General features: G+C 45.9%; 1 protein-coding gene across 1 annotated transcript in view; it reads left to right on the forward strand.

Annotated features, from left to right (window-relative positions):
- Phactr1 (phosphatase and actin regulator 1) overlaps positions 1-16,716 on the forward strand; it is a 442,461-nt gene that overhangs the window by 396,914 nt on the left and 28,831 nt on the right. The window contains exon 11 of the mRNA XM_055595105.1: positions 1,245-1,401. Within this exon, the coding sequence (XP_055451080.1) occupies positions 1,245-1,401 (157 nt within the window). The remainder of the gene's footprint in view (positions 1-1,244; positions 1,402-16,716) is intronic.

Raw genomic sequence — 16,716 nt, forward strand, 5'->3', positions numbered from 1 at the left:
AAAATCAGAGAAAGCTAGTTGATAATCTATTACCCTGGACATGAATAACTAGGGTTTAATGGTGTGAGGAGAGCTATAGCTTGCCTGGGGGCCAATTGTTTAGTAGGTGAATTAATCATAACAGCAGCCATTTGTTGGATAGATAGTGGGTTCCCAGCAATGAGCTAAGATTGTGTTCTCACATCTCTATCTTAAAACAGTGGTAGGGCATCAACATGTCCCATTTTACTGGCAGATGGAGAAGGAAGGGTGAAAGTCATGTGAGAGAGAGAACCACAGAGCTGCAGTCGGAGGCTGAAATGACCCATGAGTGGAACAGGGAAGCTGCTGAGCCCACTTGTCTTGTGGTGCTTGAGAGTTGAAGCCTCTGTGCCAGGGTTTCTCACCTTAGCACTCTTGACCCTTGGGGCCAGATCATTCTTTCTTGTGGAGGTGAAGCTGAGCATCACGGTGGGATTGACAGGCACCAGGGTCTGCACCAGCTAGATGGCAAAACCAACCTCCCAACCCCCACCTAACCTTCAACCACCAAAAATGCCTCCAGACCTCTCCAGCTGCTCACTAAAGAGCTAAATCAACTCCGATGGAAGCCACAGATTTATAGCAGCCCTGGATGCTCAGAAACCTGTATGTTCCGAAGGAAGAGCAATCCCAAACTATTGCTCACTCCACGGTCCTCAACTCCGCTCTAACCCCATATGGTCCCACCTTGACCACAGAGCATCATTATATTATCTCCCTCTGTATGCCCTGAGCTCCAAGCAGCTGCTCTCGTCTGTCTCCTGAGGGTACCCAGCATCCACTGAACATATGCAGATATATATGCCCACAAGCCTGCTGCCCGATAGCCCCTGTCCTGGCAGCAACTCCACTCTGTGGAGCCGTCCCTAGCTGCTAAGACCACTCTCCTGTCTGTTCCTCTCCCCTCTATGGCACTACACAGCAGGTCCTGTCCTCCTTTGTGATGTTGCTGCATGATGGGGGTTTCTGAAGGGAGAGATTCAGTCACAGGCTCCCCCCACCCTCCGCTCCCAATATGTCCGACACCATATGAGGTGTCGAAAGCCTGGCAATGGCGGCAACAGTAAGAGCTCAGACTTTGGCATTCTTGGATATTCAGCCCTTTGTGCCTATCTTCCTGCGTTTTGCTTTATGACCCATCCATGGCTGGCCTCATGGGCTTCCAAACCGATGGGTGTCTCTGGTAACTGACTAACTTCTCCCCCCATACCCCCCCCCTGCAGGCTCTCTGGCCATGAAGGTCTGCAGGAAGGACTCCTTAGCCATCAAACTCAGCAACCGGCCCTCTAAGCGAGAGCTAGAAGAGAAGAACATCCTCCCCAGGCAGACCGATGAGGAACGGCTGGAGCTCAGACAGCAGATCGGCACCAAGCTCACCAGGTAGGAAAGCAGCATCACCGCCCCTCTGATGCCAGGACAGGCTCTGTGGCTCAATAGAAGCGTGCAGCCTCCGTCTCCAACCTACTTCTCCACGTCTCTTAGCAACTCACCGCATGCAAAGCCAGTGGGTAGCAACTTGTTCGGTCCCTAAGATTGTTTGTACAGTCCCTCCCCTTCACTAAGGCAAACCTTAGAGATTTCGCTTGATTCGAGGGTTAGGACTGAAGAGCTGGGTGTGAAGGAGTTATAATTAGTTAACTATGGTGACAACCAAGCCCACTCTGTGATATAGTCAAGAGTTTGGCAGTGGTGTCTGTTGCTGCTCTGGGATGCTTCTTGAAGGGTGTATGTATGGTTATTAAAGACGTGGGCATAGATTTGTGTGGCAGTAATATCTTAAACCCCTGTGTATGTTTGTCATCTAAGTCGAAGTTTATATAGCATGAAGTAACATGTATTGAACGCTTGCTCTTTGGGCATGCTTCTGAGCATTTCTGCATCGTATGTAGTAAACCATTCCTTTGTTGAATTTCCTTTAAGATAGGTGTGCTAATGCTTGATTTACACTTGAGGACATCAGGCTTCTGTCAGAACTTCAGTTACTGTCTTAGTTGCTTTTCTATCATTGCACATTACTATAAATAGCTTCTTTCTCACAATTACCTTGGTTTCTTCCTGGAGGGTGTTGTGGTAATGACATGGGCTATGTGAGGTAGTCAACACTGATATGATTTAGCATTGTGTAACATAGTCTTCAAATGTGAACAAAAATATCAGCGCACACATATGTACATTTTCCCATGCATTTGCTCTTACTCTGTGTTTGTATGTGTGTGTGTGTGTGTCATCATCTCTATCTACCTCATTGAATTGCAGTGGCGTGGCCACAGAATGGCTATCTAGTTCAGCCAGTGATAGTTTCAGCTTTCCAGAAAGCACAACCCATGTCTTCTTTCTTCAACAGCTGCTCAAAGCACACACGTGCGCACACACACACACACACACACACACACACACACAATTGCTCATGCTTAGAGTGGCAGCAATGCCCACTTACTGTCTTGTTGGACAGTGACAATGACCTGGGCCTCCCCAGACCTACTCGCTCAGGCAACATAGAACCAGATCTGGGGGAAGGGAGTGGGAGTGCATGGCTCTAAACTGACTCCAAGTGTGTTCCAGTAGAAACATAGTTCAAATGAGGCTACCTTAGGTGGCGGCAGGCCTGGGGAAAGGAAAGGAGCAGATGCTTGGCCCTGGTCCTTCCCAGAGTTCAAATCCACCCGTGCATGTGGATGCCTTTTGTTATAAATGTTTTTTCTTTTACTCTCATTTCCCAGAATTTGCTATAGGACAGATAGAGCATGCAGTATGTGGAGGCTCAGTGAAAGACTTCTCATACCTGATTGCCTAATGTAACATGGTGGTGAAAGAATCAGAAAGAATGAAAGTGAAAAATAAGGACAGGAAGAAATGAGAAGTGCAGAAAGAAGTACTGTTCCCCTGGTGTAGACTGATAAGTGGGAAAGAACATTTTTTTTTTCTTTAGCATTCTTCCCAAAGAGAGAATTCTCCCAGCCTCTCATGCTGAACACACAACTCTATCCCCACCATAATGCTGTAGCAGCCATGGCTAAACTCAGAAGAGGAAGAAACACGGCTGTCCACGTTTGGAAAAGTTCTGTGTTCAAACCTTTGTCCAAGAAATTCTTCCTCTAACAACCCTTCTTCTTTACCAATACATAAATTCTGCTGGGAAGCCATAAGAGCCACTGAAGACCCGCCATGGTGATTGTCTCTCCTCAGCCATCTTTTATGCTGGCTAGAGGGACAGACCAACCAAGGAGGGAGATAGGAGTGGGGACACTGGTGCTGGTGATGTCCAAGGCACTTCATTCTGTGACAAGACCTTGGGCAGCTGTAGTCAGGTTACACAGCCTGAACCCAAAGGAGGAACATCAGGGTTGTCCAGTGTTTCATAACTCAGATGGAGAGGCCACGTCCACATTGCATAGTTATCCTTGTAGACACAGATTCACACACACAGAGTTTTAGAGACTGTCCTCTTAAGAATGAGAGCCCAGCTCTACTTGCAGAGCCAGTCACTGATCCTGAAACTAAGGCAGAAAGTCTGGGCTGGAGATTTGCCAAGCTGTTCCAGGACAAGAAGCCTAGCTTCAGGCGCTGGTTCTCAGCCTTCATTGGTGCTCCCTCATCCCCCGCAAACCTCCCAGGGTAAAATTCTGATCCCTGCGTACATACACTCTGCAAGTTTGGTTATTACAAAAGGTGAAGTAAGAATGTGGAGGTCTGTTTGGCAGCTTGGTGGCCTGTGGCATTCTGTGTGACAGACAGCAGAAGTATACTGGAAACCATAAGCACTTTGAAACCCTCCAGCTGAGTCTGCGGTCCTCATGGAGTGAGCAAGAAAGACAGCTTTACTTAGCCTGATGGCTTTAATAGCTTAAGGCGGGGAAAGGTGCAGCAATCCAAGAATAATCCGAGAGAGGGAGTGAGGCATAGTGAGTCAATTTCTCCAGACCCTTCCAGCATGAAAGTAGGATCTCTACCTAAATAATTATTGTTCTTCAGTTAGGGGGTGAATGTGAAGTATCTCCTACAGGTTTAAGTGCTTGAACGCTTGGTTTCCGGGTGGTGGTGCCATTTGTAGGGGTGGAGGTTGCAGAAGCCTTAAAGTAGGCCGGGCCTGGAGGAGGGGAATGGGGTGTTGAGGGTCACAGCTTCTTCCAGCTAGAGCTGTTTGCGTCCCGCTCCACTGAGAGAGGGCGAGGGCCACGGATGTGGCCACTGGGCCATAACCTCAGCGATACTCCTCTGCCTGTAAGTGGGACCCAACGAAACCCTTCCTCCTCTTGGTTGCTTCTATAAGGTGTCTTGTCTCCGTGCAATTTCTGTTAGCCTTGCCTTGCGGATGCTTTGGAGCAGGGATTCCTGACTCTTGTTCAGTCAGCCAGGGGAGGAGAAACATGGAATTCTCTGGTTAGAGATGGGAATAGGAACAAGAGGTTACGCATTGGCGCTCGGGATTCCAGAAGAGTGCAACAAGCATAGGAGTAAGCAACTCTGCCCCCTGACGCATGGGACAGGAGGAGAACTTCTCTTTCTGTTATTTCCTTCTTTTTAATTTCCCTATTTAGACTTCATTATAATGTTCTCAGCACATCCATGCAGTAGGCCCTATTATATATTAGCCATAAATGAGTGGCATGCAGCCGTGCATGGTGGCACACACTCGGAATCCCAGCTCTTAGGAGATGGAGGCAGGGAGATAGGAGGAACAGAAGTTCAAAGTCATCCTTGACTACAGAGGAAGTTCAAAGCCAACCCACACTACACTGGACCGTGTCTAGAAAGGTGATAATAGTTAGACAGATAACAGTATATGTTGGGAACATGCTGAGATTCTTACTAATGGACTAAGGGTCACTTATCCAAGCCATGTGAACAAAGCCATTCTCTCCAGTTGCCCCTAGTCAAGAAAAATATGGAGACCATGGTGCAATCTCTCTGAGTATCTTCTAGGGAGCTTAGAATGATCCCTAAGAAGCGATCACCTTGACTCCAGAATGTTAGAGGTCTAGTTTTCTTCAGGAACGAAGCTTTTCCTTCATCCTCTCCCCTACATGATATTTCATCCACATGATTCAATTTTTTTAATTTCCAATCTAATTTAACACATCAAAAACAATGAGATGTGGAGCCCTGCTTTTCAAAGTTCATCAGTAGGGTGTCCTGTCAGAGTGGCCTCCTGAGAATTGGACAGCATGTTTCTTCCCTTCTGTTTCTACTTTGGTGTGCTGATTTATTGGTGAAGTGACTGTGTTCAGGACTGCTACAAGGGGGGTTGTCAGGGACAAAGGAACTAAAACACTAAAGCATGACCTGACAGTGGTCACAAAAACCCAGTGCCCTCAGGCCCCTGGAGGACTGCCAGAATTCCACCTTTTGCAACAAGGATCCACAGGCTTGGCCTCTGCCATGGGCCTCTGGGCCGTTTGGATCAGATAGGGAGAAAGGCCCATGAAGAAACAAACAGCCAAGGGTGCCTCACAGTAGCCATGGGACCCTCCACTCCACATCCAGCATGGCAGTAGATGAGGGCTAAAGCAGGTGCCTCTCTTTTATCTGTTAAAATACCACCTCCAGGCCAGGGAGATGGCTCTGCACCTGAAGGCAATTGTCACCATATTTGAACAGCCTGAGTTCAATCCTGAGGACCCACACTGTGGAAAGAGAGAGCTGTCTAGCTGTCTCCCACAAAGAGCCTTCTGGTCTCCTCGTGCACACCATGGCCTGCTCCCAACACACACACACACACACACACACACACACACACACACACACAGGTAATTTTAGCAACTAAAATGCCACCTCCCATTCAGAGATCCAACTGTCAGGCTCTTTGCCATTATGGTTGACCAGAAGTTATTTTTCAGCACCCACCAGAGCCACGGCAGACGGAGGCTGCACTGGCAGCTGGCCATAGCTCCGTTAGAAGCTCTAAGAAGAGGATAGGGGTTGAGATTGGAAAAAGACTTTCTCCTTGTGAGATCCTTTTTCTGCGCTGAACATGGCTCATGTTATTTGAGACTTTCACCTATTTTTTCCTCCCCGGGCTCAAAGGAAGATGCTGACTCAATTTAAGCCCTCTGGAGCATTTGGTTGCTGGAGATGCTGTGACAAAGTATCGGCTGGTTGGTTAGTTTACACAGTAGAAGCACCTTGTCCCACAGCTCTGGAGACTGGCAGTCTGAAAGCAAGATATTGTCAGACTGACTCCTTCCTCATGCTGACCGCAGGGAGAGGCAGGACTGTGGCTGTGTAGGCTAAGGTACTCATCCCTCCCCAGCCCCAGCCCCACATCCACCGGCTTGCTGGAAATATTAAGCAGTGCCTTGACTTTGTTTTCACATCCAGCTCTGCCTTCAGTTTAACATGGCCTTCTCCCTAAGTGAATTCTCATCTGTCAAAGGACAGCAGTGGTATTAGACTAGAACCCAGTGAATAGCCTCATTTGGAACTGGTTTCCTCTATAAAGACCCTAGCTCTATTCTCAAAGGTTCTGAGGGTTAAGGCTTTAACATATAAGTTGGAAGAATATAGAATTCATTTCAGGGATACTTAGGGAAGCAGAACATGACTCTTGAAGAGGGACCGTGACCTCAAGTGCATGTGAGGACAGAGAGGTATTGTATAGACGTGAACCGGGAAGTTACAGGCTTGTTAACGGGGAGACTTGGGGGCTAGGGTGAGATGAAAAACCCTTTACATTAAGGAGCCGTCACTGTTGAAATGAAGCCTCCTGTTGTTTTGGAGAAATGAAAGACCATTTCTGTTGTCTCTTCTGAAAAAAAAAAAAGAACTACTAAAATAAAAATTCCAGGTTTTAGTCAGTTTTCCATTTCTGTTTTAAAAAATACCTGAGACAATCAATTGAAAAAAAAAAAAAAAAAGAAGATTTAACTCACAGGTTTAGAGTTTTCAAACTGTGATCAATTGGCCCTGGAGCTTTTGGTTCTGAGGCAGGCAGCACATCATGGTAGCACACATGAAAAAGCAAAGCATCTCTCCTCATGGAAGCCATGAAGCAGATGAACGAATCATCCCACAGTTCCCTCAATTACCTGAGGACCTCCCACTGTGACGTACCTCTCAGAAGAACCACTACATCTTGGTAGTTTTAGTAATAGCACTGGGTGGGAAGTCTTCAGCACATGGGCAGTGAGAGACATTTATCCAAACCAGGACGATCTACATACCAAATGCTACATTTGTAGGCTGAACTTAGCCCAAGGCCCCCATCTCAGCCCTGGACCACATAGTTTCAATCTTGGATGTGACAGCCATAATCTATCCTATTTGCAGAGCATCCATGAGGCTTCTGAATGCACTACCTTGTGGATGAGGTAGCTACACAGGACCAGCCGGTGTGCCGGGAATACAAGCTCAAGCTTGTTCATGTGTGCATCTGTAGCAACTCAGAGTTGACAGAGACTGGCCCGAATGTATGTTCTTGTTAAAAAGGGTCCCGAGAATGTCACTCCGCATTCCCTAAAACAAGATTGTTTCTCACTTGCTGTGCTTCGGGGAATTAGCCAGGCAGTTCTCGGAACAGTGACAGGTGTCAGCTAGAGGAGTGTGGGTTAGATAAAGATGTTGCTTGACAGAACCACACGGCTCTCTGATCCTTACCACTCACCAGCCTAGGAATTAGGAGCTTGCGGTAAAGCTGCTTAAAGCTCTGCCGAAGCCATGGAAACCAGCATCCAGCACCAAGGGCTGGGCCAGATGTAGCTCCCTGCTCTTTTGTTGTTATTGTTATTTTTATACAGGGTTTCTCTGTGTAGTCTTGTCTATCCTGGGCTCACTTTGTAGACCCGCTGGCTTCCTACTCACAGATAATCCACCTGCGTCGGTTTCCCTGAGTGCTGGGATTACAGGCGTACGGACACTGTGCCTGGCAGCTCCTGCTTTAAAATGTCCATTTCTCTCTGTTCTCCGCATCATTAGGCTCAAATTCAGGACCTGAGGAGTGACCCATCTTTGTGTTTGCAAAGGGCCTGGCAAACCAGGGAAAACAGTTGTTTGAGCTCCCCATGAAACCTCACCATATCTCTCTCTCCTACTTAAGATTGAATAATATCCCACTGAAAGGCATCCTTGTTCTCTAAACAGTCTGCCATAGCATCACAATAATCACAATAAACAACATATAAAATAATATGTACTGAGGGTTGTGTGCCTTTAACTCATAAGGCAGTATTCAACAGAGAAAAAAAAAAATTGAAACTCATTTTTTATGCTCGTAGCCCAGGCAATAAAATACAGCAATCCCAACTTCTAATGCAACATTCATAGTGTTTATTGTTTGGTAAGATTGATGCTTGGAGTCTGACACTCCAGCACCTACCCGCAGAGTGGCAAACAACGTGTCCCCTGGGGCCGAAGGATGAAGGCTGGGTGTGAGTTGGCATCACCCCAGGCCACATAATTTCTTCTGCTGCAGAAACGCTTTCTAAAAATAGGGATACCAATCAGGTTGTATGAATTCTGTTCAGCCTGAACTTGCTTGGTGTTTCTGGGTACATCATCACTATGGATCCCGCTTGGGAGGAAGAAGGAAGAGCAATAGACTCTTAATTCCTTATAGACCTGGATCCTGCATTTTTGCACCCTCTTCACCATTGTCATTATCATCACGTTGTTGTCATGGTTATTTTGGCCACGGAGGTGGTGGGGAAAAGGACATGCTTTGAGGAACAAGAGAGGAATGGGAAGGGAGCAGTGGTATGCCTGTCATTAGACTCACACAGCCTGAGTGGGACTGGCTTTCACTGGGTAGACATTGTCCATGAGTTCAGAGACCCCTTATGAAAGAGAAAGGACAGGCCAGTCACTAAGCTGACTTTTGGGAGGGGAGCATGCCGGGATGAACCTTCGGTGAGTGCAGTGTTTGGCTGTGGCAAATTTGCATTAAAAACAGAGGGCTGTAAGCCTGGAGATATGGCTTGGTGGTGAAGAGCATGAGCTACTCTTACAGAGGACCAGGATTCAGTTCCCAGCACCCACATGACAATTCACAACCATCCACGACCCCAGTCCCTCTTCTGGCCTCTGTGGGCACTGCGTGCCAGGCTATATACAGTCATTCAGGCAAAACACTCAAACGCCTGAAATAAAAGCAAAGAAATCCTTTAAAACTATACACAGTGATCCTTTGAGGAGGGGGGACTGTTTCAGATCATCCACATCTTTCATGAACTCACGGCACAAAGTAGAGACTCCTCCAGAAAGCTGACATCCCCTGAAGGATGCTCACATCTCTCTGGGCTACAGCCATGTGCCCGCTGGTTTCTTATTATTGTTGTTTAATGAAAAGGGGAAAAAAAAAACAGCCCTAAATGAAGGTGTGAGCAAGGTGCTATGGGAGAGGGCAGGGGGGATAGGCATTCATTTGAGTATTATTTTAGTTTTCTTTCCATTGTTGTGATAAAGCACTGATCCAAAGTCACTTGGAAAGAGTTTATTTCATCTTACACCACCAGGTATAACAATGCACTGTCTATGGAAGCCAGGGTAAGAACTCGAGGCAGGGACATAGAGGCAGGAACTGAAGCAGAGACCGTGATGGAATGCTGCTTATTGGCGTGCTCCTCATGGCTTGCCCAGCCTGCTTTCTTCTAGAACCCAGGACACCTACCCAGGAGTGCCACCACCCACAGCAGACTGGTTCTTCCCACCTTAATCATTTATTAAGAAAATGCCCTCCACAGACATGCCCAGGGTCCAATCTAACGAAGGCAATTTCTTAATCACAGTTCCTACTTCCCTAGTAACTCTGGTTTGTATCAAGTTGACAAAAACCAACCAGCCCACAGAGGTTCTGTCGTGGAGAGCTGACTGACTCCTATTCCAGGACCCATGGTGGCTGAACACCTCAAAGCCATGGAGGGATGTTTGCAATCTTTTCCCTTCTCACCACAGCTTCTTGCTGAGAAGCACAGGGTAAAGACTGAGCTGGTGGCTATCAGTACGATGGAGTCTTAACTGCCTGTGCGTGTAAGTGCATCTGCACACGGATGCTTGTATGAGTGTCTGTGTCTCAGGAGGAGGGGAGTCGATCTGCAAGCCACCCCCAGGATGGTGGGGAACAAAGCCATATTTCTGTCGAGCACTTGGGCCCTGCATCTGTGCCCTGCAGCTGCCCCAGAAGCTGTGCATTTTTCAGTGATGTAGTAAGTATGGGGGGGGGGGGGGAGGTTCACAAGAGCTGTCTCGGGCCAGTGAGAACAGATTGAGCTGTGTTTTAAGATTACAAGGGTGGGTTTTTTTTTTTTTTTTCAGAAGAAAGGGGCTGTCCCTGAAGAGTGTGGGTCTTCTGTTTTTCAATTTCATGACTTTTTCTTAATTACTAACCAGTCATTAAAGTTCCTACTTCCCTAGTAACTATTCTCTAACTATTCTAGCCTATTTCAAACTGGAGGTGCACAGGTTGAGGGGGACACAAGGACATTTGACTGCAGAGTAAATGGATTCATAGACTCCTCTGAGCTGCTTTTCTAGTCACTTTTTAAAGGGCTTTTCTGGAGTTGAGTTAACAGGAATCTTCCAAGGCTAGCCCAGTACAGGCCCTGGTTAGTTCTCCAGTCAGTTTTCTCCTAAACATTGTTGAGCTATCCTCAGTGATCTTTCTTATCTATTCTTCACTCTGGCATATAGAAAGGAAAGCTCTGACCCATCAGCTGCTTGGCTAAATAAAAGTGGGGTCACCCTGACCACGTGCAGGGACAACTCACGGGGCTCTGGGTCCTGGAGATGTGTGGTTTGAAAAGCTTTTGCTGTTGGTACGATACATTCCAACCAGTGCCTCCTCTACTCCTGCTCCTCAGCAAGAAGGCTGACGCCAGAACTCTTGCTTTGTATGTGAGGAAAGTGAGCTAACGGAGCTTAGACAAAATCCATGGTGAAGAAAAGCACCTCCACAATCCAGAGTTTCCATGTTTTCTGACCTATCTGTCTGTTAGGAGAAAATTGGCAGTTACCTTTTGTTTTTATGTTGAGCAGAGTTTCCCTCCAAGGCATCTGTGGCTTAGTAGATACTGAGGTGTGCCACAAAGCCCCGCCCAGATCAGCTCATTCTGGAAACTTTGCCTCTGTGAGGTTGTGGATAGTGGCTTTTCCAGTATCTCATAGGATGATAGCATTCTTAAACTAATGCTTGCGACTGTGTCTGATACCCTTCATTTTACAGATAAAACCAAGGCTCGTATAGACCACGCTTCTGACCAAGTTCACACAGTAGTGATATTCTGTGAACAAGGGCTTAAAACCAAGTCCCTAGACTCTTATCAAATGTAAATTAATATCCCCCAGGGTGGCAGGGAAGGGCACTAGGCATGTATCCCAGTGGTAGAATGCTTACATAACACACACACACACACACACACACACACGGAATGTGAAGGGGAGAGAGAGGCATGTGCTTCTTACTGGCCAGTTAATTTGCTAGTACACATGACAAGAGTCTTCAGCTGGTACCTTCCTTTGACTTGGCCCATTCTGGTGACGTTGTCTCCAAGAGGATGAGTGACAATTAAACATTGGCATATATTGAAAATTCCTGGCACATGCCCTTAAGCTGGTCTCTGTGAGTTTGAGGCCAGCCTGGTCTACATAGCAAGCTCCAGGATGACCAAGGCTACATAGAGAAACTTTGTATCAAAATAATAAAAATAAAAATAAACAGAATTCTTTCTGGAGGTTGGGGGAGGGCATTTCTTGTCCCCATAGTCACTTGCAGGCAGGGTATGTAGTGCCCTTTCTTCCTCACTCACCAAATCTGGCTTTGAGTTTAATGGGATGTGAGCTTTCCCTGCTCCAACCGCAGAGCTTGCATATAGCTCTGACTGTTTAAATTACAGAACTGGATACAACTGAAATTTGGCACTTAAGTTGTTTCTTGTGTATCCCTTTACATTTTTGTTCCCTGGCAAAAGACCCAAATCTCACACAGAATGATAATAGGAGCAGTTCATTTTATCTGTCTTCATTATATTCATTTCACTCCTCTTAGAATGCCAGGATTTTTATAATAACCTCCACAGTATATATGCCAAACTAAATAGCAATGTTTAGGGGGAAAAAAACTATCAACAAGAGAAATAGAAAGGCATCCAAAGATTAAAATGATGGGAAATTGCTTTCCCCATGATTCCAGAAAGCAAATCCTTTGAAATCTAAGTGAGCACACTTCTTTCTATTTTAGGAAATGTGATCATAAAAATTTGATGATCTGTGCCCATTGAATCATTAAAACAACAGTTTTTCAAAATGCAAAGGCCCTGTAGCTCCTTTGAAAGGAGCTGGGCAGGCAGATATATTGTGGGCATTGACAGGTAATCAGGATAGTGAAAAGAGGCTTGCCTCACATGAATTCTGCCCTTCCTTTGTCTGCTCTAATCATCCTGGCTTTGCCTGTCTTCATGTTGTAAGTCATCAAGTTCCCTCGTAGAGGATGCCAAGACAGTCCCTTGTATCTTGGAATGTGCCACGGTGACATTATGAGGCACTGCCCACCCTGCTTTGACTGAACCCATGAATCTGCCACCTGCGCCTTGTTTCTCGAGAAGCCTGGTTAGTGCCCTGCCCTTGCTTAATGGAAACTGCGTGGCAGGTTGGCTTGAAAGCCCACCCAGTCAGGACAGCCCATCCTGGCAGCAGCTCTCAGAATCACCTGCCACTGTTCTGGCTCCACTTGCTTTCTCAGTTCACAGTCCTTAATCAACAGCGCCGTCAGGAGCCATTCATTGCGTGTGAGCTCTGCTTCTCATCACACAGCACTGGTTCGGGAGCCGTGTGCTGGGCTGTGCTCAGATAGTCCCCAGAAGGGAACTGCAGATGTGTACAGCTTCATCTGAGCAAAAATACAATAAGCCTGTTTGCTGAAGTCGAAACAAAACAACACTACATATATACATATACACGTATATATGTATATATGTATATACATATGTACGTATATATGTACGTATATATGTATATATATTTATATACATATATAATATGTATATATATATGTGCATATACATATATGTATTCTCCAACCAGCTTTTAATATATATATAAGAAGCTGGGCTAGAGACACAGCTTAATGATTAGGGCACCTTCAGAGGATCTGAGTTCAGTTTCCAGCACCCACATCATTTGGCTCAGATCCACCTAGAATTCCAAATCACAAGCAACATCCTCTTCTGGACATCTTGGGCACTGGCACTCTTGTGGTACACATTCACACACACATAAATATACACATTCATACAAACATACACACTTTCACACACACATACATACATACACACACATAAACATAATCACACTCATACAAATAGCACACACATACACATACACAAACATACTCACATACGTACACATATATAAACATACACCACACATAAACATACACACACATCACATATTATCACACACCCACACACAAAAATAAGTGTCTTTTTTTTTAAGACTCAGATTGCCTTAGACATTAACTGAAGTGTAAGTTTGCACCATGCAGTCAATGAGTAATTATTGAATTTGTGAATGGTGCAGGACCGAGCTGTCTGTAAGACTCTGTGAAACACCTCCGAACATTAAACTTTTCACTTATAGACAGTTTTCAAATGCCCTGTCAGAGAAACCCAGTTGACCTAAGAAGAAAACCTGATGACTTTTGTGCGTTTCACCATCACCTTCATCTGATCAGTAGCAAAGTCCTAAAGCTCCAAGAGCTAAGTCGTCATTGGAAGGTCCATTAGCAGACACAGCAACCAGCCATAACCCAGCCATTCACTGCCCCTCATGGAGGAGCTCACAGCTGCAACCACACCCCTATAGCCAAGCCACCAGGTAGGCTAATCTCCCGGGGGCCAGCGTGCAAGCAAGGAACCAAAGACTGGACATCACACTGTGGAAGATGACACTCAGCACAGAGTGTGTGAATGTAAAAGTATTCAGTGTGCACAACAAGAAAAGCTAGTATGTGTGAGAGGCAGATGTTCTCTTCATGGGTGATGCCAGAGAGGAAGACAAACCAAGCTTGTCATCATGTGTAGTCACCCAGGATTGGGAAAGGCGTACAATACTGCTGGCCCTTGTCACCTGCTGTTCATGCTCAGCCTTCTCAATCCAGTGTGAAGGACCCAGAAGAGGACACCTTTTTGATGAGGCTTAGAAACTGCTACCATCACTACTAACCAATAATCCACCTCACTTTGTACGAAGGAACCAAAATAATTGTCATTGAGTAGGCTGTGGTGGTTTTTGTTTGGGGGTTTGGGGGGTTCTATGTAGCCTTGGCTGTCCTGGGCTAGCTCTGTAGACCAGGCTGGCCTCGAACTCACAGAGATCCACCTACCTCTTCCTCCCAGAGTGCTGGGATTAAAGGTGTGTGCCACCACACCAGCAGCTGTTTTTTTGTTGTTGTTATTTTGGTTTTTTGTGGTTCTTCTCAATAGCCTAGGCTTCACGGAGACAGTTTCCAGGCTTCCATGTCACCGTTTGACATGGGAGCTCACGAACAATAGCCCATGTGCCAGACCCATTCCTCCACACTGCCTTTGTCAATAAATCTTTACCGGAACACAACCGCATTTCAATCCATTCTGTCTGTGTCAGCAGATGGAGCAGGTGCGCTGGGGACCACGTGGTCTACAATGCCTGAAGCATCTGGCCCTTTGAGGTAGAGAGACCATCAGTTTACACCATCAGGATGTAAACTGAAGACATCGAGAGAAGCTGGCCTTGATCTCACAGTGTTCATACTGTAAGATACATTCATTTAAGAAATGAATCCACTTAAAAGAGCAGCAGAAAAGGAGAGAATTCTATTGTTGCCACATGTGCATGAACTTTCTTTGTGTTCCTTTCTCTCTAGTCATTAAAACTATCCCATTCATCTTAACTTACCAGTCCAAATTGATCTGTGAAACACCATGGAGCACAGAAATGCTGGGAGGAATTGAGTCCAGTTTTTTTTTTTTTTCCGTTTTGATTTATTGCCTGAGTATTTAGAAAAGCTACTTCAAGAACCATGTACCAGCCAGCTTGGAAGTACAAGTATGAAGATGGATGGAGAAGGTGGGTCCAGTTTAGCAGAGGTGTGTGGTCCTTAGAAGAATAGGCACCAGCCTTGCCACACAGATTTTGTGAGGCAACGTGGCTAATGAGTAAAATTCCAATACTAACTCATGACTCCCTGAGTACGAGATGGACCTGTCCCCAAAGCTCTAGCCTCTGGACAGGTGATACATAAACTGGGTGGCCCATGGGTGTGAAGCAACAGCTGGGGCCAATTTTAAATCAGAGCCAGCAATGAGGAAACACATAAAACAGAGAGGAGATAGAAACGGTCTGCATTTCCTGCGTGACAGAAAATGATTGTTTTAACAATGCACCTTGTACTCAGGTGACACACATGCGCACACACGTCTGAGCCAGATAAATTAAACCCAAAGGATAGTCTCCTTCGGCTTTGTAGCTCACAAGTTCTGACTCCATACACATGTCTCTCCTGTGGATGGTGGCAGCTGGGGAGGCTTCAGGGTGGAATGGTCCTACCTTCCTGTCTGCTGTGTGGGGGATTCTGATTGGCAGTGACCTCTGTTGAGGACATGTCAGGTCAGCACAGGAGTACCACTCATCACTTTCCTGAGAAGAGGAGATGGCTGCTCTGACTGAAGGGGAATGTGACACCATCATTGGGAAGGAGGTGTGTATTTGTCACACTTCAGGAGTTGGCACTGCCGGCTCTTCCTATGAGGGATGTGACAGTCACAGGCACTGGGCTGTTAATGGAATCTGCCCAAGTTTTCCCTTGCCTCTCCCTGGGGTGGCTGCTCCGGTCTGCCATTCCATCTGGCCTCAAGGGCTAAAGCTCGCAGGGAGAGAGTAAGAGTGTGTGTGACAGGCAGTGTTATATTTGATGTGACCACAGCATGAGGAAATGAAAAGGGAAGGAAGGGAGTCTACAGGCTAATTAACAGTCCTGTGGCAGAAACATGAAGAACAGTCATCTCGACTCTCAAGGAATCTCTTGGTCCATTAGATAAACTGAATAGATCTGAAATTCTTTACATTTCCTGTTTTTGTTTTTATTAATTTTTTAAGTTGGTAGACAAAGTAATAGGTTTTGTTTTAATATCCTTATACATGTCACTTATATTTTATTCATGAATGAGGTCTATCTGAAATCTTCCAAAATACCCTTCATGTTTTCTTTTTTGTTTTGTTCTGGTTGGTTTGGGTTTAATGGCGAATCCCACGTAGACCAGTCCAGCCTCAAATTCATTACATAGCCAAGATGATCGTGAAGTCCTAATCCTCCCGTATCTGCTTTCTGAGTGCTGAAAGTACCAGCTTGCACCACCATGCCCAGTCTCATTTTTCCGTTCATTTCCTTTCTTCCTTCTCCCATGTGAACAGGACTTTTCCACTTGTGAATGAGCAGGCCTGTCCCATCATTAACACTCTTTCTATCCTGAGCCTCCTAGAATTCAGAAAGGTACTTTAATATGGTTTGGTTTTGAAACAAGGTCTCACTTAAGCTCATGATTTATTTGCCTCATGCCCCCAAGAGTTGGATTACAAGCATGTGCCACCATGCTTGGCTAAGAAATACATTTTTTAAATGATGTGGAATGCAAATTTAAATTGGTTGGACATTCCTGAAAGCTCCCATGCTTCACAGACACCACATACACACACACACACACACACACACACACACACACACACACACACACA

This window comes from Psammomys obesus, unplaced genomic scaffold (genome assembly GCF_907164565.1).
Source record: "Psammomys obesus unplaced genomic scaffold, mPsaObe1.curated_primary_1811, whole genome shotgun sequence".
In the NCBI taxonomy this organism is placed as follows: domain Eukaryota; kingdom Metazoa; phylum Chordata; class Mammalia; order Rodentia; family Muridae; genus Psammomys; species Psammomys obesus.